The 26,520-nt window shown below is 45.7% G+C and overlaps 1 protein-coding gene across 2 annotated transcripts in view; it reads right to left on the bottom strand.

Moving 5' to 3' along the window:
• Positions 1-26,520, bottom strand: part of LRRC2 (leucine rich repeat containing 2) — a 35,066-nt gene that overhangs the window by 5,832 nt on the left and 2,714 nt on the right. Inside the window, exons 1-7 of one of the 2 annotated variants that reach the window (XM_073901754.1) lie at positions 24,103-24,116; positions 17,406-17,549; positions 10,413-10,620; positions 8,544-8,700; positions 7,676-7,812; positions 3,735-3,880; positions 2,017-2,172 (exon numbers count right to left, since the gene is read on the bottom strand). In XM_073901754.1, coding sequence (XP_073757855.1) covers positions 2,017-2,172; positions 3,735-3,880; positions 7,676-7,812; positions 8,544-8,700; positions 10,413-10,620; positions 17,406-17,530 — 929 coding nt within the window. In that variant the 5' untranslated portion in view covers positions 17,531-17,549; positions 24,103-24,116. Of the gene's footprint in view, positions 1-2,016; positions 2,173-3,734; positions 3,881-7,675; positions 7,813-8,543; positions 8,701-10,412; positions 10,621-17,405; positions 17,550-24,102; positions 24,117-26,520 lie in introns of those variants that run through there. The other variant, XM_025885640.2, reaches the window with a different exon arrangement.

Below are 26,520 nucleotides of genomic sequence, written 5' to 3' on the forward strand. Positions count from 1 at the left end.
TCACCACTGTTCCACCTGCTGTATGTCGCCCAAAGCGTGGTGACATCTCTCGTTCTGTGAAGGCCTTCCCCTGCTTTCTCTGTCATGGGGCGTTTATAGGTTTTATTTATTTTTTTCCTCATCTCAATGGGATCTCAAGAAGGATAGGTGTTAAACACGTGGTCAATCCACACATCATTAACATGGCATTTATCGTTTTCTTTTTATAGTTTCTTTTTATAGTTTCCTTTTAATACTTAATCTGTGGCTTAATCTAGATGTCTCCCTAGATGACACACAGCATATATATGGCTACAGGCCATAAGTTTTCTGACGCTGTAAAGTGAAGAACAGGCTTTGTCCACCCTAATTAGCCAACTTCCCTAATGGTGTTTTAAGTCACTCAGACCTTCCGCACTGGTTTATGAAAACCCTGTATCATAGGTTAGGCTCACTTTCAGTACTACCTACTCTGTTCTTATAATTCATCCACAAATCATTGCCTAGCACCACCTCATTTTGATTCTTACACCTTTTAAACACGTTATGATTCTCAGTAAGGCAAATTCTATCCTGTTACTCTTGTTTTCCAAAATTATTGTCACTGTTCTTAGCTTCCTGCGTTTCAGATATCCCTTCCAATCAGTTGTTCAAGTTCCAAAAAAGAAATCCCACTGGAGTCATGGTTGAAATCACATTACACTGAAGTATAATTTTTGGAAGAGATCGCATCTTTATCTCCTTTTCACCCAGGAAAGATAGTATGTCTTTTCAAATACTCAAGACCTCTCTTTGATAGCCTTTGGGGACACTTTCTCATTTTCTTCACGTAAGAGAGCTATTTTACTAGCATCTTTTCTAGATCTCTTTCTTAGATTTTTCTATTTTTGGCTAATACAATTACTGCCATCATTCTTTCCATTATTTTTTATTGGTTATTTCTAAGAAACCAGTAAGACATAGAGGTCTTAATGCAAACTTATATCTAGTGTCTTTATTAAACTTTTATTAATTCAAAGAGCTTCCATCTGATTCCTTTAGATTTCCAAGTCCTACCATGACATCACTTGAAATGACTTTAGTTACCTGCACCCAGGTCAGTTTTCCCCTCACCAGGAGTTCCCTTTCTGTCTTTGGTTGTGAAGCTGCTGCTCCTGGTTGCGTGGGTGTGGAAGGGGCTCCAAGGCGGCGGGGGGAGGGGGGGTCCTGCTACCCCTCCCACCAGGGGGCCTCTTCCCAACCAGAAGACATTCCTAGGACAGCCAAGGGCAAGGGAAGACCCATTCCAGTGCAAGGTGTATGGTGGGCCAGTAGGGAGAAGATGTCATACCCCTGTTCATCTTGTGCTTAACACAGGAATGAATTTCGTCTCTCTCTTTGCAATAGTTCACTTCTCTATTTCTGTCTGCTATGCATCTTACTGCCAGGATCGGAAGATGAGGAAGATTTATGCCGAAGTGAGCATTTACCACAGAAAGAACTGGACATCTCTGGGAAATCGCCCCTTAATCGCCAATTAGCAAACACCTGGTATTCAAGGCAGATGGGTCCCCGGACACAGGGAGGAAGTAGCTCTCACTGGAGTAACCTCTTGTCAAGGTGGCCTGGAGTCAGCTTCAGGGGAGGGTGGAGCCGGGGCTTTTCAAGTCCACTTCCAAGGTAAAAAAGACTGTTCAAATGTCTCCTGCCAGATTAGAATCTGTATCACATTTGCAGGGATGGTTTTTCTTAGTTTGGGGTGGTTTACAGGTTCCTTTAAGGAAACCAGAGAAGCTTAAGACAACCAGGAGCCCTGGACGTGCACTTTGTCACGTTTCAAACAAAGCAGCGTTTGTCCAGAAATCCTCCAAGATCTACTTCCTCATGCCACTGGCCAAAAACTTCAAAATCCTGTAAAAAGGCATTGAAACTTCTGTGAACTGGGATTAGGTCCTCTGAGTCCAAGAACCATCCAGTCTGGTTCCTGAGACAGGTGGGCGCCCAGGCTCCAGGTGCCCCTTACCTTGCGCGTGAATGTCTCTACAGGGATCTACTCACTTTAAAGGTGTGGATGAGTCACACAGGGCCGTCGGGAGCTCCACCAAATGGTCCCCACTGACAACTAACAAGGTGAGCTTCTTTAGGTTAAGCAAGGCATAAGGAAGATAACTCAGCTTGTTCTTATACAAGAGAAAGGTCTGCAGTTCTTCTAGCCTAAGAAGAAGTAAAACGGATTAGACTTTAAGGATTAACTTCATGGGGGGGGGGGGGAAATTCTGGTACGAAATCCCTACATAGTTTATTTTATGTATGTGACCCTATGAGAATAAACGGACTTTAAAATTTAAATAAAGTCATGCCAGGTGACACTATTTGGGTTTTTTTAAGTTTTCACTGGCTTAATTGCCAAGCAAAGACAAATATAACAGCAGGATAAGCAAACGGCGCATTATACATTAGTCTGGGAGGGGGCCTGACCAATCAGTACACCTCTCCAAGTGTCTGCCACATTCCCCGGGGTCAGCAGGGGATGGGAAAGGAACCCTACTGGAGTTGGGGCCGGGAATGAACAGATTTGGGCAACATGTTTCCTGGGGTATATCTTGAAAGCCCGATATTCCTCTCCCATCATATTTTCTAACTTTAAAATGGAAAGAAACCTGCAAAATGAAAAGGAAATGAGCAAAATGCGCTCCAGATATGTTTTATTTGTTTTCCGTTTTATTCTGACTCGGTGGACAACCCCCCCCCCAGTTTTTTCTTGCATGCATTTGCAAAATCTTGACTGATCCCACAAATAGTTCACCAAGTTCCCCTCGTGTTTCAAACTAAAACAATTCCCACTTAATCTCACAAACCTGGAAAGCACCAATACACATCATAAGTACCCGGAGTAGAAAAAGGTCATGTGAGTGACCTTTGGCACTAAGTCAGTTTTGGCTTCTGTGTCACGACAGCTTACTTATTATGCTCTATCTTTATAAAGAAGACTGTGGATCCCAGGAGGCCAGATACTTTGTTTCATTCACCATTTTAAACTCTGGGTCTGGCATTCAGGAGCCTAAAATCATTGGTGGGATGAATGAATGAAATAAATGAGTGAATGAATGGATCTTACATGACTCGGTATAATTTTTTTTTTTTTTTTGAGCTCTATGCTCAATGTGGGGCTTGAACTCACGACCCCACAATCAGGAGTCGCATGCTCTTCTGAATGAGCCAGCCAGGCAGCCTGGTGTAATTATTCTCTAAACACGAAATACAGGGATATAATTGGAAAAACCTCCTAATCACGTCGATTTTGTTTGAAAAATTATGTGTGATAAATCAATAAATGAAACAAAAAAATTATCCTCACCGATAGTCTAAACACAGAGTAATATGTTCCTCATCCAAAAATAACATATATATAAAGACACAGAGTGATATGTGTCTATTCCATATATAATAAAAATACTTTGCTATTTCTGTGGGGTAAAGGAAAGTTAATGATGTCATTCTTTTGAGGACTCAAGCAAATTAAAGTTCACCAAGACAGCAGAAATGTGTTCAAATGCACACACATATGCACACACATATGCACGCACATGTATGAGGCTGACTGGAAGCTGTCTTATCATATAAAGAATGAAACTCATTTCCCAGAAACAATAAGCTCTTGGAAAAGTCACTGATTTCAAAGACCATTCGTGTGTTATGCATGTTTAAAACGTTAACAGTGTCTAAGGCGTTAGTAAGTAATTCATACACCTCACCTTCAGAATGCGAGTAGCTACCTGTCTATATCTTGGGGCAGGTCACTCAGACTATTGTTGCTGATATCCAACCACTGCAAATTACACATCCTCAGGACACAGATCGGGACACTGGCAAACTTGTTTGCTGAGATATCTACGAATGTAACTTGCTTCAAGTTACTTAACTAGAAAGGAATAACAACATATTCTAATTACTTTTGTAAGAGCCGGTATGTTCAACTACTAATTTTCAGGTGCTATTTCTTCCCAAAGGCCCTTCTAAGAATATATGCAACGCAGATCAGCAGAGTATGTATCTTGGAGCGCTGATGCGGGGCAGGCTGAGATCAACAGCACACAGGGGCTGCCCTGCAGGAGTTCACACTTTTAAAAATAAGCAATGCCATTTTATGTAGCAAGAACTAATGTGAAGAAGTTTTCAACTTGGAGCGTTCCGTAACACAGACATAAGGGGCTAATGTGCCGACGTCACGGTGGGGTAAGGGAAGGGGTCAGGAAAGATTTCACAGAGAATAGAGTTTTTACACTGGGTCCTGAGGTTCCTTGACAGGTGGAAAGATAGGGAAGTGAACTCCAGGTGGGAAACAACATGTGCAAAGTCACAGAAGACAAAAAGCGCAAGCCTTAAAAAAACAGAATGACTTGAAGACAGCCACAAGGAGTTTTGGCAAATCTTAAAAAAGACGCACATTTGAACTTGTGAAGGGCATGGCAAAAGATCAGAAATCTCTACTCTTTATGTCCCATTTCCGTAATTTGTGTTTTTTAACATGGTAACTGGATATGCAGGGAAATATTTTTTTTATTTCAAATGCATATCTATGAATATTGAATGGAAAAGTGTCTCATGTTTGGATTTTTTTGTAAGTTGGGTCATGGCTGTGACAATATAGACAAATAGAAGGAGCTACCTTTTACTGACTTATTTTCAGAGTCCACAAATAACATTTGGGCTGCCTCTCAGAACACATTTTCCAAACTTATGAAATATGCAATATGGAGCCAGTTGGACCAACAGAAGGAAATGTGAAATGTAGAAAAGAAAGAATCAGTAGGCTTATGCCTCTCTTTACCTTAATATAATACCTAATTCCGTATTGCCACATTTGCTTTAGTGACACACAGGTCAAACTCACCCCCTTGAATGGGCACATTCTAATTTTGCTCTTGTTTTGAATTTATGAAAATGAATGTGAAGACAGTAATGTGACAGCGAATAAGCAGTCAAAAAAGATGTTTGGGGTGCCCAAAATTCAGTCTAAAGTCTCTGGCTGTGTTGCAGGGGTTCTCAGACCAGCAGAAAAATCAAGACTGAATTACCATCAGCCTCTCATCTTTCTCCTTTTTACAATAAATGTAGAAGGTGCATTTTTTTCAGCCTCTAAAAGAATAAGTTCTCTCCTTTCTTTTTTTTTTAAGGTTTATTTATCTGACAGAGAGAGCGCGCGCACATGCAGGGGGAGCGGCAGGCAGAGGGAGAGGGAGAAGCCATGGGGCTTAATTCTAGGACCCTGGGATCATGACCTGAGCTGAAGACAGATGCTTAACCTACTGAGACACCCAGGTGCCCCAAGTTCTTTCCTTTAAATATCCTCAATAAATTAAGACTTCTGTGAAAATTAGAATAAGGAAAATCACAGTGGCATCAAACAAGCAAGGAGAGCAAATGCCTGGATATAGTCATTCCCCACTAACTACCTTCAGCAAGGGCAAAGCAAAACACTCAAACTCTTTTGAAAGGTAGTTAATATTTGCCTGACAATTCCGGTGCTGTCCAGATAAAAATCTGACATTCAGTCAAAATAAATACAACACTCATTTATACAGAAGTTTCATTATCTTTACCTTTGTCTCAAAATTCCTGGTAGTTCCCTCCATGGGTCATTCATTCTACTTGAGGTCTATTTGAACTTGAATTCAGGGTTGTGACAATTATTTGCGTGAGAAGCATCCTCATGAAGACAGGCACAATGATGCAAATACATTGAACCCTACCAAACCATACACTTAAAAATGGTCACAATGGTAAATGTAATGTTTTTAACCAAAGGGAAAATAATGTTCTAAAGCCAGCATTTGGATACCGCATCCAGGCAAACAGTGCTTTCCTGAGTCTGTAGAGGTGAGAACCTGGTGTGCTGTGTGCTTCCTTTGGATACTACAAGTTGGATACATGAGGCTGAGACATGACCTGTCTTCAGCTACATAGTTTCTATTTATCCTGAATAAGCCATACTTTGAACAGGTGGCTGAAATTTATGGCCAATGAGAACCATTCAGGCTGGAAATAGTGACATTATATACAAGAAGAGTCAGTGAGCTGTTTTAACAGAGCCACCTGGGGAAGTATAACAAGTACAGCGCATTTACAGAATCCCATTCAAAGCAAAGAGCCTAAAAAATCTATATCCCAAGTACATTTGCTCCCACCTATGTCAATATAGATGAATCAGCAGGACATTGCTGTTTGCCAACAAAAACAAAACAAACCAAAAAACAACCCAAATTGTGGTTGCCTAGCGCTGTTCAATATGCCAACTCATGCGGATTAACTGTAAACAGGTGAGACAGAATTTTGAGGGAATGCTTAAAATATCCTAAAAGTGAATTACTTATGGCTAAATCTGAAGGTCTATAAATTATATCTCAATAAAGGGGGGGAAACAGAGAAGGGACAGAGACGCAAGCCCAGAAAGGTTGTTGTCCCAGTCCAGATGATGGACAGCACGGGCTTGGGCAAGGGTGTTGGTGACCAGTTCCTGGGTGGTGGTCAGACACAGAACCTATTCTGAAGGGCATTTTCAATAGACTCACTTACAGAGTGAATACAGGGCATGGGAGCAAGAGAGGTGAAGATGACCTGGACTGTTTCCAGCCTGGACAACCAAGAGAAGACTGAGCCAATTTCTAAACTGGGGAAGCCTGGGGGCGCCTGCGTGGCTCAGTCAGTTAAGCATCTGCCTTCAGCTCAGGTCATGATCTCAGAACCTGGATGGAGCCCTGCATCAGGCTCTCTACTCTCCCACTCCCTCTGCTAGCGGGCACGCTCTTTCTCTCTCTGTCAAATAAATAAATAAAATCTTTAAAAATTAATTAATTAAAATAAATAAACTAGAGAGGCCTGGGGAATGAGCAGTCTCATGCAGGGAGTCATGCCCCTGGGGAGACGCCCTCACCTGGACTGTCAGGCATTTCCTGGGGCGATAGTGGACGGAGCCACTTCCTCCCACCCAGAAGTTTCCAAGCAAGGAGAGTAACACCCCATCTAGGACTCTAATCAGCAGCCAGGGCCTTGTCTGGACCACACCAGCAACACTGTTTCCACTCTGTTCATTACCAGCAGGATTATGAGATCTCTATCTCCCTTCTCAAGAAGCCTGTTGAGTTTTGTTTGGCAACACTCTTTGCTCTCAGCTGCTCCATCTCATCAGAATGGGATTTTAAATCATTTCTCCAGTGAATACAGACCAAAAATCATTAACGAATATTGCTTAAATTAATGGACTTTTAAAATCCTATCTGTTAAGACTACTTTAGTTATCTACAAGTTTTTATGAATCTATAAACTTTTAAAAAGTTTTTACCCCCTTTATTTCCAACTGTCTCCAATTTATTTTACCACTGTGGGTTAAAAAAAATCCAGATCTGCATTACAGACAACAGGCATCATACATTGAATAGGCATTAAATAAAAATATCTTATATGAAAACAGGACATTTTTGCCTAGTTTTGTTTGTTTTTGATAGCTTTTCTGAACTTAAATTCAGCTCCTGGCCTAGTATAAAAACATTTTAAAAGACCTTCTAAATCGCTGGTATAGGGCGATTGAAATGTCAAGAAAGCATGATATAATAAAGATGGATTTCATCTTGTAAACTGCCTTCCCTGCATTATAGATCAGCCCATGTCATAAGCCAAATACAAGTAAATCACAATGCCAACATGACTGCTTTCTTACTTCGAAGGGGAGCTCGGTTAATTCTAGGTTTCCAGAACAATCCAGTTTCTCTAGATTTTCACAGTCTCCCAGTTCTGGAGGAATGCTCCTTAGATGGTTGAAACTCACATTGAGTTCTTTCAGGTTCTTCAAACGACCTGTCGTCAGAACAAATGAACATCCATGGGGAAGATCCTTTAAGGTCTTTTAATAACAAACACAAGACCAAGATATAAAACTTTTGTATAAATGACAATGGGGGAGACATGAAACATAACTTTGTATTTGTTTTTTAAGCACTTGATTAAATGTCCGTTCGTCTTTTATCCTGAGCGTGTCAGTCCTTGACCATAGCATTTTTTTGCTTACTCTCTAGTTAATCCTTCATGGAACTATAGGCAGCCCCCAGACCTTCACCCCTCCCACCCCAAGAGAAAGAGAAGCAGTAATGATCACTGTAGTCTTCATTTTAAGGTACTGCAGCTGAACAGAAAAATGATGGAAAATTATAAAATGTTGATCAAAATGACATAATAGGCTACACTAAACTTATACAGGAACAAATTGGTCGTATTTTATGTTTGAATGAGCATGTCATTGCCTGCTTAACTTTCTAAAACTAAAAGAAAATAAACAAAAAGTTCCTAAACACAGCATTGCTCACTCATGAGACTTCTAGTTTCTGAGCCATTGGCAAATGTCTGCCTATGCTGAGTTCTGCAGGTGGCATCCTGCTATCACTGCCCCAAGGGGACCTTGCGAACTAACCAGCAGCTCTGGGAACACAGGAAACAGCCCCGCCCAGCGGTGTCCTGGGCCAAGCCACCACCTGCCCACCCGCAGCCTGCTTGCCAGACAAGAACACTGAGGCTCCTGCTGGAGAACCTACCGATTTCAGCAGGAAGATGGGAGATTTGGTTTTTTGGCAGATCCAGAATTCTCATGGCTTGAAACAGCTCGATATAAGTAGGAATGATTTGAATCAGGGTATTACTGATGTGCCATTCTTTCAGGTGTGTCTGCTCCTTCAGTGAATCCGGGAGCTCCTAAAACAGAATGAATGACATCAGTCACAACTAGTTCCTCAAGGTGTCGGAGCCGAGTGGCAGCATGCACAAAGCCAAGTACAACCAGGCATTTACGTAAAAGGCAAGAAGCAAGAGAGCATGGGGGAGAGCGTCAGGCCTAACCTTAGCCCACTCCATAGCCCCTCCAAGAAGCCACTTTAAGACTCCGGGGTTGTCATTAATTTCACTCTGGGGTTGTCATTAATTTCACAGATTAGCCCAATTACAAAACTGCCGTTCATTCATGATACTAAGATCAAATGTCCAGTGAACACAGACAACCAGGCTCACACCCATAGCCATGACATATATTGTTAATTTACAACACACTGATTTAACATCTCAAAACAAAATCTGTCTATGCACTGGATTTTAAAATTTGTGCTACATTTCCCCTCCCTAGGTAGTTGCTTGATAAAGATCTAATAGTTGCTGTACCAAATTTCTCACTGTTTTTCTGAGTCTATCATAGGAAAGAGCACCAGAAAGACAGCAGGGAGACCTGAATGCTGGGCCAGGCTCTGCCTTTTTCCAGGTGCACCACCTCCCTCGGCCTTCATTTGTGCAGTGACAGAGGAACTCAGCAGAATCCAAGGCCGCCCCTAGCTCAAGGGCTCTGGGATACAGTTGGAAAGGTGCTGAGAAGTGCTTATGGCTGGAGGTTCTCCAGGCGGGCTGGGTAACCCCTGTGGGGTAAGTGCTTAGACCAGGACCATGTTTGACAATGGCGCGTGAGAACGATTTACCAGCGGTATTTAACTGGAACTGCAGAAGAGCACCCACTGATCTCAGTGATGGGGATGCAGGAGAAAGAAGACTAGAGGTTGTACAGTAATAATCTCTCCCGGTTTCAAAGGGCAGCGCAGCCAACAAGTCAGTGTCGTAGAATATCGGCTCATTTAGAACCCACAACAGCCCTTAGAGGAAGCCAAGGCAGGCCTTAGCACTGGAGAAGATAAAATATATGGAAGTGGAGTAAACTGCCCCCAGATCACATGGCCAATAAAGGACAGCCCCCAGGACCCCCCCCTCCAAATTTCAGTCTCCGGGCCCAGAGTGCCTTCAGCCATAAGTTGGGGAGATAAAAAGAGATGCGCCCCAGAAAGGGACCATCGTCCCAGTTTGCTTGCCCATGGCACACTCAGGTGCTGCTTCTACCAGAAAACGTCAGATCACGGGCAAGCCCTGGAGATGCCTCCCCAAGCAAAGCAGCAGGTCAGGGGCACTGGGAGCAGGAGGCCACCTGTAAACACCTGAGGAAAGGGCACAGGGGGCATCTTTGTCCTGGCCTCAGACTCTCAGGAGGAAAAGCAGTTAAAGGGTCTGTCACTACCCACTAGGGGTTGTTACCTAAAAGACTCAGTATATTAAAAAAAAAAAAAAAAAAAAGGGTGGGGGGCAAAGAGTGATTTTAAAGGTCTGGGGGAGAGACCACAGGAGTAAACACTTTAAAGGCTGCGCCATCCTGGTGAGGGCCGCTGGGGTCGCAGCCCCTGCCAGCCTGGGAGGAATCCTGCTGCCCTCCCCAGGACTACTCGGTCTTGCATGGAGGAAGGGAGGAGAGAATCTGGTTCAGAGCAGGCAACTGGCTCCTCCCCATCCATGGGAAAGCTCTTCTTTGGGCCAAGGCCAAGGCCAATCAATGCCTGGAACAGAGCCCAGCAGCGCACATTGGGCCTTGCTGCACTCACCGTCCACTGCTCCCCAGAAAGTTCAAACACAAATGGACTGCTCCGTTTGTCTCTCTCCTTGAAAAGTGAGCTCTGCCTTGCGAGGGTGTTCCTTTCGATCTTTTCCAGAAGCCTCACACTGGTGTCTACAAAGCCATTCTTGCAGTACGCAGCCTGGGGGATGCCTTTCCTCCTGCACTCGGCCACGAAGTTCCACTCCTCCTTTATCCTAAATGGACAGCAGAGGCCGAAGTCACGTTCCTGGGGAACCGCCCTCACCTGCCTCGAGTAGCCGGCAGGCCACCTGGGCACAGGCGCAGCCCTTCCCCAGGCCGGCAATTTCCCCGCCGCCGCAGGAGACTCAAGCACCCCCACCCACCCAACCACCCAAACCTCAGCCCTCCTCCCTGCACCTCTTCTCTTGGTCCCTCTGCTGTGGGAATGTAAGGGGCATCTTAAACCCTCAGAGTTGTGAATTATCAGCAACTTTGACTAAAAAAGTGGAGAAGGAGAATCAGGGCCAGCAAGAGACCCCTGATTCAGAGCCTGGACCACGCTGTTAAAGGAATCACAGGTGTTGAAACATTCTAGTAAGTGCTTATAGACTGTCTTTCCACCAGCCAAGAGTTGGTAGTGTTAGCAAAGCTTGGTAGCAGCACTAGAGTGTGGTCAATGTCAGTAATTCCTCAGGAGAGCTGCAATGCCGGGGTGGGTGGCTGGGGACACAGCCGGACCCTGCCAGTCACCAACCCTCTAGATCCCAATGGATTTTATAAAGATCATATGTATACCGTATGATCCAGACATTCTACTCCTAGGTATTTCTATAAGACAAGGGAAAGTGTATAACTATACAAAGACCTGGGCATATGTTCATATTAGCTTTATAGCCAAAACAACCCAAATGCACCTTCACAGGTGAATGGATGGACACACTGTAGCTTATCCACACGTGGACTACCACTCGGCAATAAAAAGAAATAAACTCTTGATACACACTACCACGTGAATGAATCTCGGTGTCATCAGGCTGAACGAAAGAATCCAGACCCCAAAAAAAAAAAATTATTCTATTTATATAAAATGATTTGTAAGACTCTAATAAATGCAAAATCATCTACAGCAACAGGAAGGAGTGACTGCCCAGGCACCGAGGACAGGGGATGAGAAGAAAGAACCACCTAGAGCGAGGAAGAGACATCTAAGATGATGAATATGATCCTATCTTGATGGTGCAAATGGTTTTACGGAGGTATATGTACATCAAACTTTCCAAACTGTATCCTTTAAATACGTGTAGTTTCCTGTGTGTCAGTTATGCTCCTCAGTAAGGCTTTCATAAGAAACATTTTGTGTGGGGCGCCTGGGTGGCTCAGTTGGTTAAGCGACTGCCTTCGGCTCAGGTCATGATCCTGGAGTCCCGGGATCGAGTCCCGTGTCGGGCTCCCTGCTCAGCAGTGAGTCTGCTTCTCCCTTGGACCCTCCCCCCTCTCATACTCTCTCTTTCTATCTCATTCTCTCTCTCAAATAAATAAATAAAATCTTTAAAAAAAAACATTTTGTGGTCCCATTTTCATCACTCCTGCATCACTCCTCAATCCCCCTGCCCCTCTCTTGTTCTTTTGTGTGCACCTGGACAAACCTCAGTTTAGCTGGCATCCACCTCTCCCCCCCCAACCCCTGGCTCTGCCCCTGCACCCACCCAGGAGTGAAGGTGGAGGAAAATTCACTGCCTTGCAAACTGGCCTCGCTTTGAATGGTGACCCCTGACCCCAGGCCCCTCACCGCTGTCCAGCAGCCCTGCCACACTCCCAAGCTTGATCCTTTGCCCCAGGCCCTAGGTGACTCTTGTACATTTTCTCCCTTTCAAGCGAACCTCCACCAGTGCCTACCCCATCCTCCGTCTCAGAGCTCCTGGCTCAGGGAGGGAAGAAATGAAAGAGAACACAACGCATGGAACTCCCAGCACCACATCCACGCCACCGGCTCGCATCTGCTCCTGTCAACTCTGCCTGTGCTTAGGCTGGTCTGTAAGAACTCTCCCAGATCCTCCCTGTGGTTACACCGCCTCCCGAGCTAAACCCAGCCTCTCACCTGCTCAAGGACTTCCTGCCCCTGGTTCTCTCCTGAGTATTTTCCTCCTGTGGATCATTCCCATTGATGCATGCACCACGGTTATTTCTCCCAACTTAAAGGGCAACACTACCACCTTCACCCCCCACCTCTACCCCCTGCAACCTCATGTCTTCCATCAAGCCCGCTGCACTTTATAGCCAACCCCACGAAAGAGTTGTGCTGACTCACATCCACAGTTCTCTGTTCCCATTCCCCTATTCTCTGTTGAACCCCCTTCACTCAGCATCCCGCTTCTTTGGAACTGTTCTCAAGGTCATCATGACCTCCACTTTGCTAGACGCAGTGGCCAAATCCAGTCTTCATCTTCCATCTGCAGCATTTGGCACAGCCCTTCCCCCCCGACCCCCCATGAAGCCTGACTGCCACTTGGCTCCCAGGACCTCCCTCTCTGCCAATTCTACTCCTACCTCTCTAGTCGCCAGGCTGACCGCCCCCCCTCAACTTCCCAACCTCCAAATCTCCAAGGTCCCAACACCCAGCCCTTGGGTCTCTGCCCTTCTCTATCTACACTCATTCTTTGGATATCTCCCAGTGCCGTGGTTTTAAATAGATCTGTATGCTGATGGTGCCCAATTATAGCTCTCTAGCCAAGACTGCCTCACTGAATCCAGACTCCTTGCTTCCCCTGTATCTCCAGCTGAGTGTCAAAAAGTGGTCCCAAATTAACATGTTCCAACCCAAATTCCTAATCCTCACCCTAAAACCCGCCTCTTCCCCATCCCAGGCCAACCCATGCCTTAGTGTTCACATTGCTCTTGTGTCTGCCTGGGACATTTGTTCCTGAATTTCTGCAGGGCTGGCTCCCAAGGTCTATGTCACAGTTTTTGCTCTTCCAAAATGACTTTGGGTATCATTGGAGTTTCAAGCTTGCCATTAAGCTGGGAGAAAGAGGAGCATTTTAAAAAAGTATTTTGCTGATGGCCCTGGTTAGCCCAGCTACCACCCTACCCAGATCCTAGTCACAGTGAGCTGAGCTGGGGTAGGCACTCAGCAATCAAGGAGGTAGGGCTTCAGGATCTACCTCTGACGTCTCCATGTAATGTCATAAAAGGGGTAAGTTTAAAAATTCCAGCACATGGAGAGAGATGAGTTTAATACTGGGAGAAAGTGGTAGGATTGGCTTGGGATTGTTACTTTTCATTATTAGCGCTTCTGTATAATTTAAATATTTTAATACCATGTGATAAAAATAAATGTAAATACCTAGCGTCACCTGGGCAATTCGGTCAGTTAAGCATCCGACTCTTGATTTTGGTTCAGGTCATGATCTCAGGGTCCTGGGATCGAGCCCTGCGTCCAAGTTCTGCACTGGGCATGGAGCCTGCTTAAGATTCTCTCTCTCCGTTTTCTCCCCCTGCCCCTCCCTCTGTTCATGCACTCTCTCCCTCTTTTAAATAAACAATAAATATTTAAAAATAAATAAATAAATGAATGTAAATACCTGCTTATAGATCTAGACCTGATTGTAGCAGTCAAGGATGTGGGGCAGACCCCGGGTCTAAGACATGCGGATTGAAGGAATAAAAGAAATCCCCCCCCAAAATGGCAACAGCCAACAGCATGGCCACCGTTCACCAAGCCTTGTGTTCACCAAGCACTTTTCAGGTTAACGTCTCTTCTACCCTCATTTCTTAGACCGAACCCGAAGGGCTACCCTGCCAATGGAATGGAACAATGCCCGTTAAGCCCTACAGAATACATCCTTCCTATATCACAAATAAACCAACATCAATGGCTCACATATTTTGGTGCAGCCAATATACAATGGAGAACAAAAGAATATTAGACACATCTCATTAAAAAGAAGCATATACCAAATCTTTTTTGGATTTCGTTTTAAATGTTTTCTATCCCATTCCCTCCAAAACCTCATGAGAATATAAGCTATTTTTTGGTGAGAGTCAAGATGAGACTATGAACTCTTTTTTTCAATTCCATTCTCTTCCTTGAGACTAATTAAAATAAATAAACTGTCTAGCATAACATAGAGTTGTCAAATTGCTACATTGTACACCTGAAACTAACGTAACATAGTGTGTCAGCCACATTTCAATAAGAAAAAGGGAGGGAGATCAAAATAAACAAATAAATAAATAAACAAACTGTCTTTGTCTTTATACTTTATCACCCGTATAGTTGAATTATCATCCTCTTGCATCAATTTTAGTAGAACTTCAAATACAAGACAGATAGACATGTAAAATGATGCCATTACAGTTCCACTAATTAAATCAGTAAATGTGCAAATAAAATGCTCTTCCCTTAAGAAAAGAACCCACAATCCTAGGCTGGATGGCAAAGAGCCTCCCTGGATGAGAAAGTCCTCTCTCAGAGCCTTACAGCGGTTCTTCTATTTCCCCCACTTGGTGACTGAGTTTCAGATAGAGTGCTAGTCTGTATTGTATCTCTGCTTATAACATTTTTTTAAAGATTTTATTTATTTATTTGACAGAGAGAGAGAGTGAGAGAGGGAACACAAGCAGGGCGACTGGGAGAGGAAGAAGCAGGCTTCCTGCTGAGCAGCGAGCCCGATGTGGGGCTCGATCCCAGGACCCTGGGATCATGACCTGAGCCGAAGGCACATGTTTAATGACTGAGCCACCCAGGTGCCCCCTCGGCTAATAACTTTTTTAAAAAGATTGTATTTATTTATTTGTCAGAGAGAGAGCACAAGCAGGGGAAGCGACAGGCAGAGGGAGAAGCAGGTTCCCCAATGAGCAGGTAGCTCAGTGGAGGGCTGGATCCCAAGACCCTGGGATCATGACCTGACCTGGAGGCAGCTGCTTAACTGACTGAGCCACCCAGTGCCCCCTGCTTATAACTTTTAAGTTTTGATACATGCTTCATGAAACAAATACAGTCTTACAAAAATGAAGTACCATGAAGTGAGGTCACAGAGCAACCTACAGTGTTTTGCCTGTTTTCATAAAATTAAATTAACCAGATAATTGCGTGTTCTGATTAGGATTTCACCAGCTTTTCAATATATTGATTTCCCCACAGAAAACAAATCTTGAGAAACTAACGGTTAACCTTCAAATAGTATTAACAATCACAGTATGAATCATAGTATGGAAACTCAGAGACACCTGCAAAAAACGTAAATTTACTACATTCATTTTTTGCAGGGAAGCTAATCAGCTTGCTCCTTGAACCCCCACATTCCTTCCTCCACCATCCCGACTTCCTCCTCACCTGCCCAGCCAATATGATGGCTGTTTTTCTTATCTTGAGCTAGAAAAGCCTAACAAATCCCTAAGAAGTTTTCCGTCTTAGGGCAAGATAAGACGTGGCACAAGCCCAATTCAGGGCCGACCTGGTGTACGGGAGGTATGGGAAGCTGTCCACAAGGCCATTTAGCACCACAATGCAAGACAGAGGCCAGGAGGCAAAAACCACTCCAAAACAGCTGAGAGAACAGTTTGTGGACCCGGGCTCTCTGCAGATGCCTCCAGCTCCAAGAACCCTCGGGATGGTGGGGGAGGTTTACGCCAGCTACAGACACTTTCCCCAAACCCCCCAGGGCTTGGGTGCCCCTTCAGCAAGTTGTCCTACCCTAGAGTAACCCTAGATGCTAGGAGTGGGGAGGAGGTCTGAGCAGAGCTGAGAGCCACTTTGGGCTCACGGGGTCTGGGGACCTGTGTAATTCGTACTAGTGTAGATCACTCAGACCCATTACCGCAGGTGTTCCCCGGTCTGAGGTTCCAGTGCTTAAATTCAAGATTCACATCATGTTGGATAACCTCAGATTGGTCCAAGTGGAAAGAACGTCCCAACTGTCTGAGATTGCAGCGTTGTGCAGGGGAAAGCTTGGTCAAATCCTCCACTTAGCAGCTGTGTCAGCTCGGGCAAGTCACTTAGGTCCCAACTTCCTTGTCTGCAAGTTGGGGATGAAGATAACCACCTGGAACAGCTGTGATGCTTACAGTAACAGCTTAATTATCAAGCATGACCAGAATAGGTATTGGTTTGATCCAAATAGTTCATAAAAATGGAGAACTAATAGAGAGACATTCACACCTTACACCTTTGGTTTTTAACTTAAAGCACAGAAAAATATCAACCTTTGCCAACTTGAGATAGGGTCAGGGACCTCCTCCGAGAATGGGTCTGCCAATCAGAAATCCCATTCTGCCTTCCTTATATAAACCACACCGTCCGCACATCATGCAAGAGCTCCAGTTTTGGTTCCTTCATAGGGAATAAAAAGTAGGCACGCAAAGCCATCAGAATGTGCAACCTCTCCAACTTGCCATACCTTTTCGGATTTGTGCAGTGCTGAGTCAATTGTGTGGCTCATGGCTGTCCCAAATGTAGTTTTTCCAAAGTGCTCAGCTTCATTTCATATACGTGTAACTCTCTTTTACGCCTATTCCATGAGTTTACATGAGCACAGTCAAATTACCTCCTTTCGATCCAACTAAAAATGGTGTCAGTACAGTGAGTCTTACCCAGCATTCAGCTCAACAGGTGAGGGTGGAAATGCAGGACTGCGAGTGACCTTGAGCTGCCCTAGGGCATGGTCTGCCCAGGTGTGGAAAGCATCAGAGGGCCTCGTGAGGCCAGCTGAGCAGCCTTCCACAGAGTGTACTGTAGAGAGTTTACTGTATCATGGCATCTCCCCTGTGCCTGGTACAGTGCCTGGAATGCATGTAGGTCCATACACCACAGGGCAGGGGCGGGGGGCGGGGGGCGGGGGCGGTCACTGTTATGGGAATCAGACATTCGCTCTGGGCAACAGTGGGATGGCTCTGAAGCCCAATGAGCAAGAGTCACTGAGAAATCCCAAAAGAAGGGCATCCCCCTCCACACCACAACCGCAGCCTGCCTAGTCCCCATTTGCTAAAGAAGCTACAGGTAAGGACAGAAAACACATACTTTTCCAATGCACTTTTCTCGAGCCTTTCTGCCTCCTTCTTCTGCCAAGCTTTGTGCTTCTTGACACGCGTTTCCCACAGGGCTCTGATGACAGAAATGTCGAACACGGCTACTTTGTGTCCCATGTTGGGAGCAGGAAATTACCTATTTAAGAAACATACATATGTCAGCTTCACACACACACGGAAGAAAATAGATTTAGCATGAACTTTATTTTTTTTTAAGATTTTATTTATTTATTGGAGAGAGAGAGAGTGCGCATGAGCCGGCGGTGGGGGGGAGGGGGCAGAGAGCAGAGGGGTAGGGAGAAAGACGAGCAGACTCCCTGATGAGCATGGAGCCCATGACACACACGGGGCTCGATCCCAGGACCCCAAGATCATGACTGGAGACCTGAAACCAAGAGTCAGACGCCCAACCGACTGAGCCACCCAGGCGCCCCAGTTTTAGCAAGAACTTTAAAATGAAACAAGAATGAATCCATTGTCTTAAGTAATGATGAGATGCCCTATTAATTCCAAGATGGCAGTTTGCTAATGTTCTTAAAGCCTGATAGTACTCTGGGTAAGTCAAGTCCAACACCCACTCTGTGATTTCTCCTCTACAAGGTCACATTTGTGTCCCTACCTCTCAGCTGAATTGTGGGTTCCCAAAGCCCCCTGGGCCCTCCGCAAGCCTCATGGTTCCAGGTCTCCAGTTGTGATCTTGGGGTCCTTGGATCGAGCCCACGTTCCACTGAATTTTCTAGCATCTCATCTTCCCAATAGAGCTGTACCATACTCAACGGTACGTTTGTGAGTTAATCAGAACATACACGCGCGCGTGCGCGCACACACACACACACACACACACAAAACACACATACACACACTCCTGATGATCTGAGGCTACACATCAGTCACCGTTAAGCGACAAAACCGATCCTTGCACCAAGCGCATGAGCACTTTCCCAGCCAGGACTGACCACACCACAGAGCATGGGGAACTGTTCTGTGAGGGTCCCCTGCAACATGAAACCTCACAAGCTGCTGGTCTCTGTTTACTGGTTTTCCAAGTGCAAGGAAAATCAAAGTCAGGTACATCTTGGCCCTTCATTGAAGTGAGACCCAGCACAGTGCCTACCACACAGCAGGCCCTCCATAAATACTTGTGGAATCAACAAATGAAAACTGAATAAAAGATTTGCATCCAGATTGCTCCCCTCTCAGGCCGCTCAACGAGCTTTCTCTCTTCTTTTTTATGTTCCCATCTTGCATCTTGTTTTTACTATGTGCCTTAAGTGATTATTTGTTCACAGCAAAAAAAAAAAAAAAAAAAAAATTATTAGGACGTAAAAGTACATTTTAATGTTCATTCCACTAACTTACACTGATCTCCCTTATCTAAAAATAACTTCCTAGTTATCATTTTAAATTTCCCCTACTTAAGAGCACTGAAATCTGGCTCCATCCTTTTCCTGATTTGCACACACACACACAGCATGTCAGTTGGCAGGCAGATCACAGGACTGTTGAATATTCTCTGCTCCAGTTCCAGACGCTTCTAAATGGCAGTCAGTGGGGATACAAAATCAAATATTTAATCTTCTGACTCAGCTGTGTACTCTATGAATGGCTTGTCATGCTGAGTGGGAGAGCCGGCTTCTGTTTGTGCAGTGGAATGCTGGAGAGCCCTCATTTTCGTCTAAGGAGCTGAAAATGCTGGCCCCGATTTACTTCTATCTTTCCCTTCATTTCTGTCATCTGGGACTGTCTTTTGTCTCCCTTAAAATTCTTTTACCTAAAGGAGATTTCTGACAAAGGTGCCTCTAGTGGTTTTGATTTGCGTTTCCCTGACAGCTAATGATGTTGACCGAACATCTTTTTATGTGCTTATCGACCATTTTTTTAAAGATTTTATTTATTTTTTAAAGGCATTTTTAAATTTTATTTTATTATTTTTTTAAAGATTTGATTTATTTATTTGACAGAGAGAGACACAGAGAGAGAGAGAGAGGGAACACAAGCAGGGGGAGGGGGAGAGGGAGCAGCAGGCTTCCCGCGGAGCAGGGAACCCCCATGCAGGACTCAATCCCAGGACCCTGGGATCATGACCTGAGCTGAAGGCAGCCGCTTAACGACTGAGCCACCCAGGCGCCCCAGACCATTTTTATACCTTCTTGGGAGAAATGTCTATCCAGATCCTTTGCCAAATTTTAAACTGGGCCATTTGCCTTTTTCTTGTTGACTTGTAATAATTCTTTATATATCCTAAGCACAGGTCCTTCGTCAGATACGTGATTTGCAAAACTTTTTCAATTCCATCCTTTTACTTTTAACCTAAGTATATGGTCATATTTGATGTGAGATTTTGCAGACAGAAGCTTTTTTTTTTTTTTAAGTAGGTTCCACACCCAGCGTGGGGCTTGAACCCACAACCCTGAGATCAGCAGTCGCACCCTCCACTGACTGATCCAGCCAGGCGCCCCTGTTGACCGAATCTTGTCGGATCATTTATTTCACACACTCCAACAATGTCTTTTAATTGGTGTATTTGGGCAATTTACATTTAACATAATTACTGATACTTTGCATTTAGGTCTAAATTCACTTATTACCTATTTTCTGCTTCACTCCTCTTTTGTTTTCCTCTTTACACGTTCAAGTCTTCCTTTGTGTTTATCTGAACATTTTTTTAGTATTCAATTTATTTTCTCTATTGTGTTTTGGACTATGTTTCTCCGTGTGGTCTTTTCTTTTTCATGGTTGCCCTAGGGAGAATAAGCTTCCAGCTTCCCTTCTCATAGTCCATCAGAAACAGTATTTTAACCACTTGGAATGAGACGTGGAAACCTTACTACCACCGAGGTCACCTAGGCTCTAGCCTTGGTGCTGCTGTTGTCCCACGTCCCCTCTGGCAGCATTTCCCTTCTGCCTAAACAGCTCCCTTCAACAGTCCCCTCAGGCAGAGGACATCGGCTGACAAATGCTCTGTTCCCCTTCGCCTGAATATCTTTCACTCCTAAAGATTGTTTTTGCTGAATAGAGAATCCCGAGTTCACTCTTTTCGCTCAGCACTTTATAGGCACTGCCCGTTTCTTCTGGCCTCCATGGTTGCCCAAGAGAAGTGTGCAGTCGTTGGAACCCGAAGTCTCACAGAGGTGATGCATCGTGGTTCTCTCATTTTGTTGCTTCTCTCGATTTGTTGAGAACTGTTCCTTGTCTTTGGTTTTCCTGTTTAATTATGACGAATCTGGGCATGGATTTCTTTGGGTTTATACTGTGTGGGATTTGCCTAGCTCCTCTGGTCGGGAGCTTTTATCTTTTGCCAAATTTGGGGATTTTCAGCCATTTTATCCTTCCAACTATTTTTTTTCTGCACTGCCCTCTTCCTCCCTTCCTCCTGGGACTCGGACAACACAAATATTAGCCCTTTCAATATCGTTGTGTAGATTCATGAGTCTGTTCACTATTTTAGAAGTCTCTTTTCCTCTCTTTTTTCAGATTGGTAATATTCAGCAATCCATCTTCAAAGGTCCCACCCCTTCCCTAGATCATCTCCATTATGTTTATGAATCTATCCAGGGAGTGCTTTTGTTTCAGTGATTGTCTATTTTATTTCTAAAGTTGCCCTTTGGTTCTTTATATCTTCTACTTGTTGCTGATCCTTTTATCTTTCCATTCACACCCGAGGGCAGAGGGAGAGGACCCCAGAAAGGACAAACTTGGAAGCTCTTCCAACCTCGTTTGAGAAGTTGCAGCTCAGCCCAGCAGACAGCGAGGAAGTCCTCTGGTTTGGTCAGACTGGTCTGGCTCACTGGGCAACTCATAGCGCCCACCACCCCACCCCGCACCCAGAGCGCCAGTGGAAGGCCACGTGACCAGCCACCAGGGTTGTGCACATATGCAGTGGGGGTCCCGGGTCGCAGGAAACCTTCAGAGCACAGGGGCTCTATGAGGGCTCTGTTTTCTAGGTGGAAAGAACTGCAGAAAAGTTCTTGCTAGCCAGGGCTGGGGGGTTGCAAAGGACCAGGTTCTGGGCCAGGGGCTGGGGCCGGCTCCAGTAACCGTGCCCCTGCCTGCCCCCTCCTGCCCCTGGAAAAGGTAGGGGAACTCCTCCCACCGCACTGTCCCTCCAGGGCTCTCCCCTGAGAAAGTCTAACGTGGAGTTCTCTTTAAAGGACTAGTACTTCAAGGAACAATGCTGTGTGTCACACAGTACAGATGTTGAAGGCTACGTTCAGAGCTGAGAGGCAGTACGTTGATGAATGACAGAGTAGGTGATCAGTGTGGTTCAGCTCAGACCTCACATTCCTTCCCCCGCAGACTGTCCTCCGATGGCTCAGTGCCATTCAGCTGCCCATGTCATCCCCCAGTGGCCGTCTGGGATGGAGGCCTTGGTCCACCCTGGCCTTCAGCTCAAACAGCAGAAGGCATGCTGATTAGGGTCAGATCCCCAGGTGCAGCTCAGGGATGAGCCCAGGAGCTCTAAATGACTTTATGATTGTTCTCCAAGCTCTTCCCTCTCCTCAGTTCCCCGGGTTCTTCTAGATTTCTTTTTTTTTTTTAAAAAGATTTATTTATTTATTTTGAGAGAGTGAGAATGAGAGAGAGAGAGAGTACATGAGAGGGGGGAGGGTTAAAAGGAGAAGCAGACCCCCCGCTGAGCAGGGAGCCCAATGCGGGACTCGATCCCGGGACTCCAGGATCATGACCTGAGCCGAAGGCAGTCGCTTAACCGACTGAGCCACCCAGGCGCCCTAGATTTCTGGGGCTCCTTTTTACAGTCCTCTGGCCAGAGAACTGGGGCTTTAATCCCCCTGCTTTGCTATGCATGCTCTTTTGGGGGCCAAGTAGCAGGAAGGCCTGGGGAGAGAAAAAGCAATGAGAGTTTTCTCCACCCTCTGGGGCCTGCAACTCCTCCGATCCAAAAGGAAAGACCCCTTTCTCAAAGTTTTGAGTGACTGAGGCCCTCCACTATCAACCTCCCCCCGCCATGCCCCTGCCCCTCCTGTTACTACTAAATCCTTTGGGGGCTGAGGCATGACAGGATGGTGAAAAGAAGAACAGGGATTTGCCTGCACTCTCTGAGCATGAGGGGTCCCCTCTTCCACCTGTGGAGCAATATTAGGCATCCTTGTGCCCAATTCTGGGTTCGAGGCTGCTTTGAGTCCAGGCTGCGCAACGCTGCAGGCGAAAATGGGAAACATACCACGGGCTCTCTGTACTTGGAATTCTGGTGTCCTGCCCTTACTCTCTTGCAACCAGTTACTTTGCAGAGTCTTCATATTCCTGCTCCATGTATTCGTTCCAGGTTTCAGAGCTGCATTCAGTGGGATAGACATGGTGGAGTGTGCCTAACTCTGTCTCACCCAGAACCAGAAACCACTGCATTTAATTTGTCTTTTACCACATTCCTTACTCTGTCATTTTCAGCTCAGGAGCTCCTACGCTGCAAAGGTCTTAAGGTTTTGGCTTTTGACCAAAAAAAAAAAAAAGCTTCCATAAAGGCCGGCCAAGCAACAGCCTGAAGACAAGAGAGCACAGTCCCCAGCCTGAAATAGAGAAAAATTAGAAGGAGAGAAAGAACCAGGGCGACTTAAATGCTTTGAGGCCATCTCTACACATAATCCAAGTCTACGCATAAAAGCAAAGCAAAAAGCCAAAGTAAAGTAAGCTTTCCGAGCAGCGTGGACAGCCCAGGCAGCCCAGGGTACTTAAAGCTGGAAAGACTGCACTCTTGTTCAGGATTTGTGTGCTCTAGATCAACCAGCGTGGCTCAGCCTCTGCTGTTGAGTTACTGTCATTTTCTTAGACCAGCAAATCCTTGGGGAGTAGCCAGATCTGTCCATTAACCGCCCATGCTGTAAACACACACACACACCAACACACACACCATTGCTCATTAGTTTCTATGCATTCATTTAGAAAAATGTAATTCAGGTTTGTATCCTAGAGGAATGGTCTCTACTTGATGCCTGTAGGTTCTATTTTTAAATACTTCCAAATCAATTTTAATGTCAGTATTTGGGTGGGAAAGAGCATATCCTGTCTGTCATCTAACCATGTTCCCCATTTCCCTTGTATCTCGCAAAGCAGAGAAGGAGGTTCTATTCTTCAATTAAGAGGGTTTTGAATGTGTCAGAATTTAAATCAAGGTCTTGCCTGTGAGATGTTCCGCTTGCAAATGTGTGTGACAAAATGCAGAGGCTCTAAGAGCAGTGAGAGATGACTACGTTTGCTAGAAGTGTGCATGTACTGTCCAGAAAGCCTGGGAAGCTAAGAAATAACCAACCCGTGAATGCCAGGTCCAGCCCAGCCCCTGGTGTCCTGTCCAGGACAGGGCTGAATCTAGGCCTCCCTAGACAACTGGGCAGGTTCGAGATCAACCCTGGAGATGGTAGGTCTGTGGGTGGGTGTCAGATCAGAAAAAAGGTTTTATAATCGGAGCCAATGAGTCGTTCCAGGACAGGCAGGAGACGCTCCATCCAGGAACAAAGCCACAATGGGGAGCGGGGACCAGTCACTCAGCAGTTTCAGGAACGAGAGACGATTCCCTGGCAAATTTACAAAGCTCATCTCTTCTTTGTAGCATGAGCTCCAGTCAACACAACCTTTCAGCAAATACGTAAAATGCAATTTTCTAAGCATTAGGTTTCTCCAGAACTATAGAAAGAGCACCATGATATACTATCCCAAAGCAGTAAAGAGAAATTCACCTCTCCAGGGTGTGGTGTGAGAGACCGTCAATTCCAATAAAGCACTATCCTCCTAGAGAATGGAGAAAACAAAACATCTGAGCAGACTCTCCTGAGGCGCCATAAAAAATGCAGAGCATTAGCCTGAGCCCTCAGTGGATTTTACAGCAAAGATTCATGGACCCAAGGGGACATCTGATTCCAGTTCCCTGCTGGAGATCTATCTGGCTTTGCATTACAGCAGAAGCACCAGAACACGGATCCTTAGCTTTGGGCCCCACGGTCCACAGCCACAGAGCATCTTCCAGGGAAGAAAACACACAGGACTAGAAGAGACGAGAGGATGACAATAACATCACTCATGGCAATAGAAAGGACACTGGGGCAGAGTGCCCTGAAGCTTATTTTTTCTCCCGTGCTTCTGGTGTTCTGGGTCCTGAGTGAACACGTCAACAAGCAGAGACGGTCAAAGGTTGGATTCACAGTGGAAAGGAAAATTCCTCCTGGAAAAACCTTTTGCTTCACTGCAGGGGTCAGTAAATTTTTTCAGTAAAGGGCAAGATAGTAAATATTGGAGGCTTCGCGGTCCAACTGGCAAAATGGAAGATATTCTGTAGGTACTTATATCGCAAAAGAGAAAACTCCTGGTCTGCCCCTCCCTGATGACTTGCCCTGGGCCTGCCAGAGCCATGAGCATGCTTCCATGCTTTGTGCTCAGTTGCCACCTGCTAGAGACATTCTCAAGACAAGAGCGACTGGCCCAAGAGGGAAAGGCCCAGCAGGCCAGCACACAGAGGGACTGGGAATGGGGATCTGCTGTAGTCAGGTTCACTCTCTGTCCCGGTGACACCCAGATGCTGGTGTGTCCTTCTCTCTTCCTGCCGGCTCAAGCTGGGTAGCTGGCTGGAGGCTAAGTGGACTTGCTAAGTCACCAACTCCTGAGCAGAGATTCCACTGCCTGGTGCCTGGCCATTGCCAACAGCAGAGTCTCCAACATATAGAGAGCAACCAGCATGGGCCTTGACCAGCAAGATACAGCTGGTCAGATAGACAGACACTGAGAGTGGAGGGGAATAGGTGGGGGAGGCTCCAGCTTGGTCTCCATGGCTCACAGTGCTAGCCCCCTCCAGCGGTGCCCACGTGCCATACAAAAACATCTGCCGGTCCCGTGTGTGCATCCCAGCTTTAATGAACAATAAACTAGATTTTGCTTTGTGGATATGATGGCTTTAAATTGTACCCACAAATTCCTTGACATTCTTTCCTTTAAGAGGGTAGAACTTAATTTCTCCCCCCTTAAGCATGGGTTGGATTCAGTGACTCACTTCTAATGAATAAAATGTGGTGAGAATGATGGCATGTGGCTTCTGAGGCCAAGTCCCACCAGGTGCTCCTCTCTCTATCTCTTGGGGCATGCCCTCTGGGGGAAGTCAGCCACTGTGTCATGAGGATGCTCAAGCAGCCCTGTGGAGAAGCTTCATATGGAGAGGAACAGAGGCCTCCCGCCAGCAGCCCCGTGAGCAGAAGCTGTCTAAAAGCAGATCCTCCAGTCCCGGTTGAGCCTTCAGATGGTAGCAGCCCCAGAAGACATCTCAGCTGCAACTTCACAACAGACCCTAAGCCAGGACCTCTCAGCTAAGCCATTCCCAACCCTCAAAGACCATCACATGATATATTTGTTGTATTAAGCTGTAAGTGTTGGGGTGATTTGTTATGCAGCAATAAATCATTAATACGGTAGACAGTAAAATAAGAATCAGTCTCAATTTATAGCGACATCTAGTGTCTATATCTTGCTGCCTCCTTGACATAGCCACTTGGCTGTCTCACACGTATCTCAAAGAAATATAATTCCTTCCAAAGTTCCTCACTTAGAATCTAACCATTCCTGGCTGCCTTAATTCCTCACCTTGACTCTGTCATTACCTGGAGGTCATTCCTTTATGCCTTCTGCTTCCTCACCCTGCCCACCATGTGGGCACGAACACGTACACAAACACACACATTCGTTCGCACATCCAGTGTATCACCCAAGTCTTAGAGGGCATGCATTTCTCACCACAAGTTAGTGTCACAGTTGGCCTCAGTCATGCAGAAGCCTCACAGCTGGCGTCCTGACTTCCCACTCACCCACATCCAATCCATTTGTCGCACAACAGTGAGAGAATGAGATCATCCTGCCGCCTGGTTCAAGTGCTCCAGAGACTTCCCTCTGGGGTGAGGGGGAGATCCCAGCTCCTCCCAGGGCCCAGTGAGACTCTGGCATGATCCACCCTCAACCGCTCTCCTCCTCTGTGCCTCACCCACTCCGCGCTTCTTCGTACCTCAGACCCTGCACACACTGTGCCCACTGCCTAGACTCTCTTCCCCCATCTTCCTGGCTTCCCCACACCCCACGCCCCCGAACTCAGCTTCAGTGTTCTCTCCTCAGCACGGCCT

The sequence above is a fragment of the Callorhinus ursinus genome, unplaced genomic scaffold (genome assembly GCF_003265705.2).
Source record: "Callorhinus ursinus isolate GAN/ISIS: 27379988/994484 unplaced genomic scaffold, GSC_fseal_2.0 scaffold15, whole genome shotgun sequence".
Taxonomy (NCBI): Eukaryota; Metazoa; Chordata; class Mammalia; order Carnivora; family Otariidae; genus Callorhinus; species Callorhinus ursinus.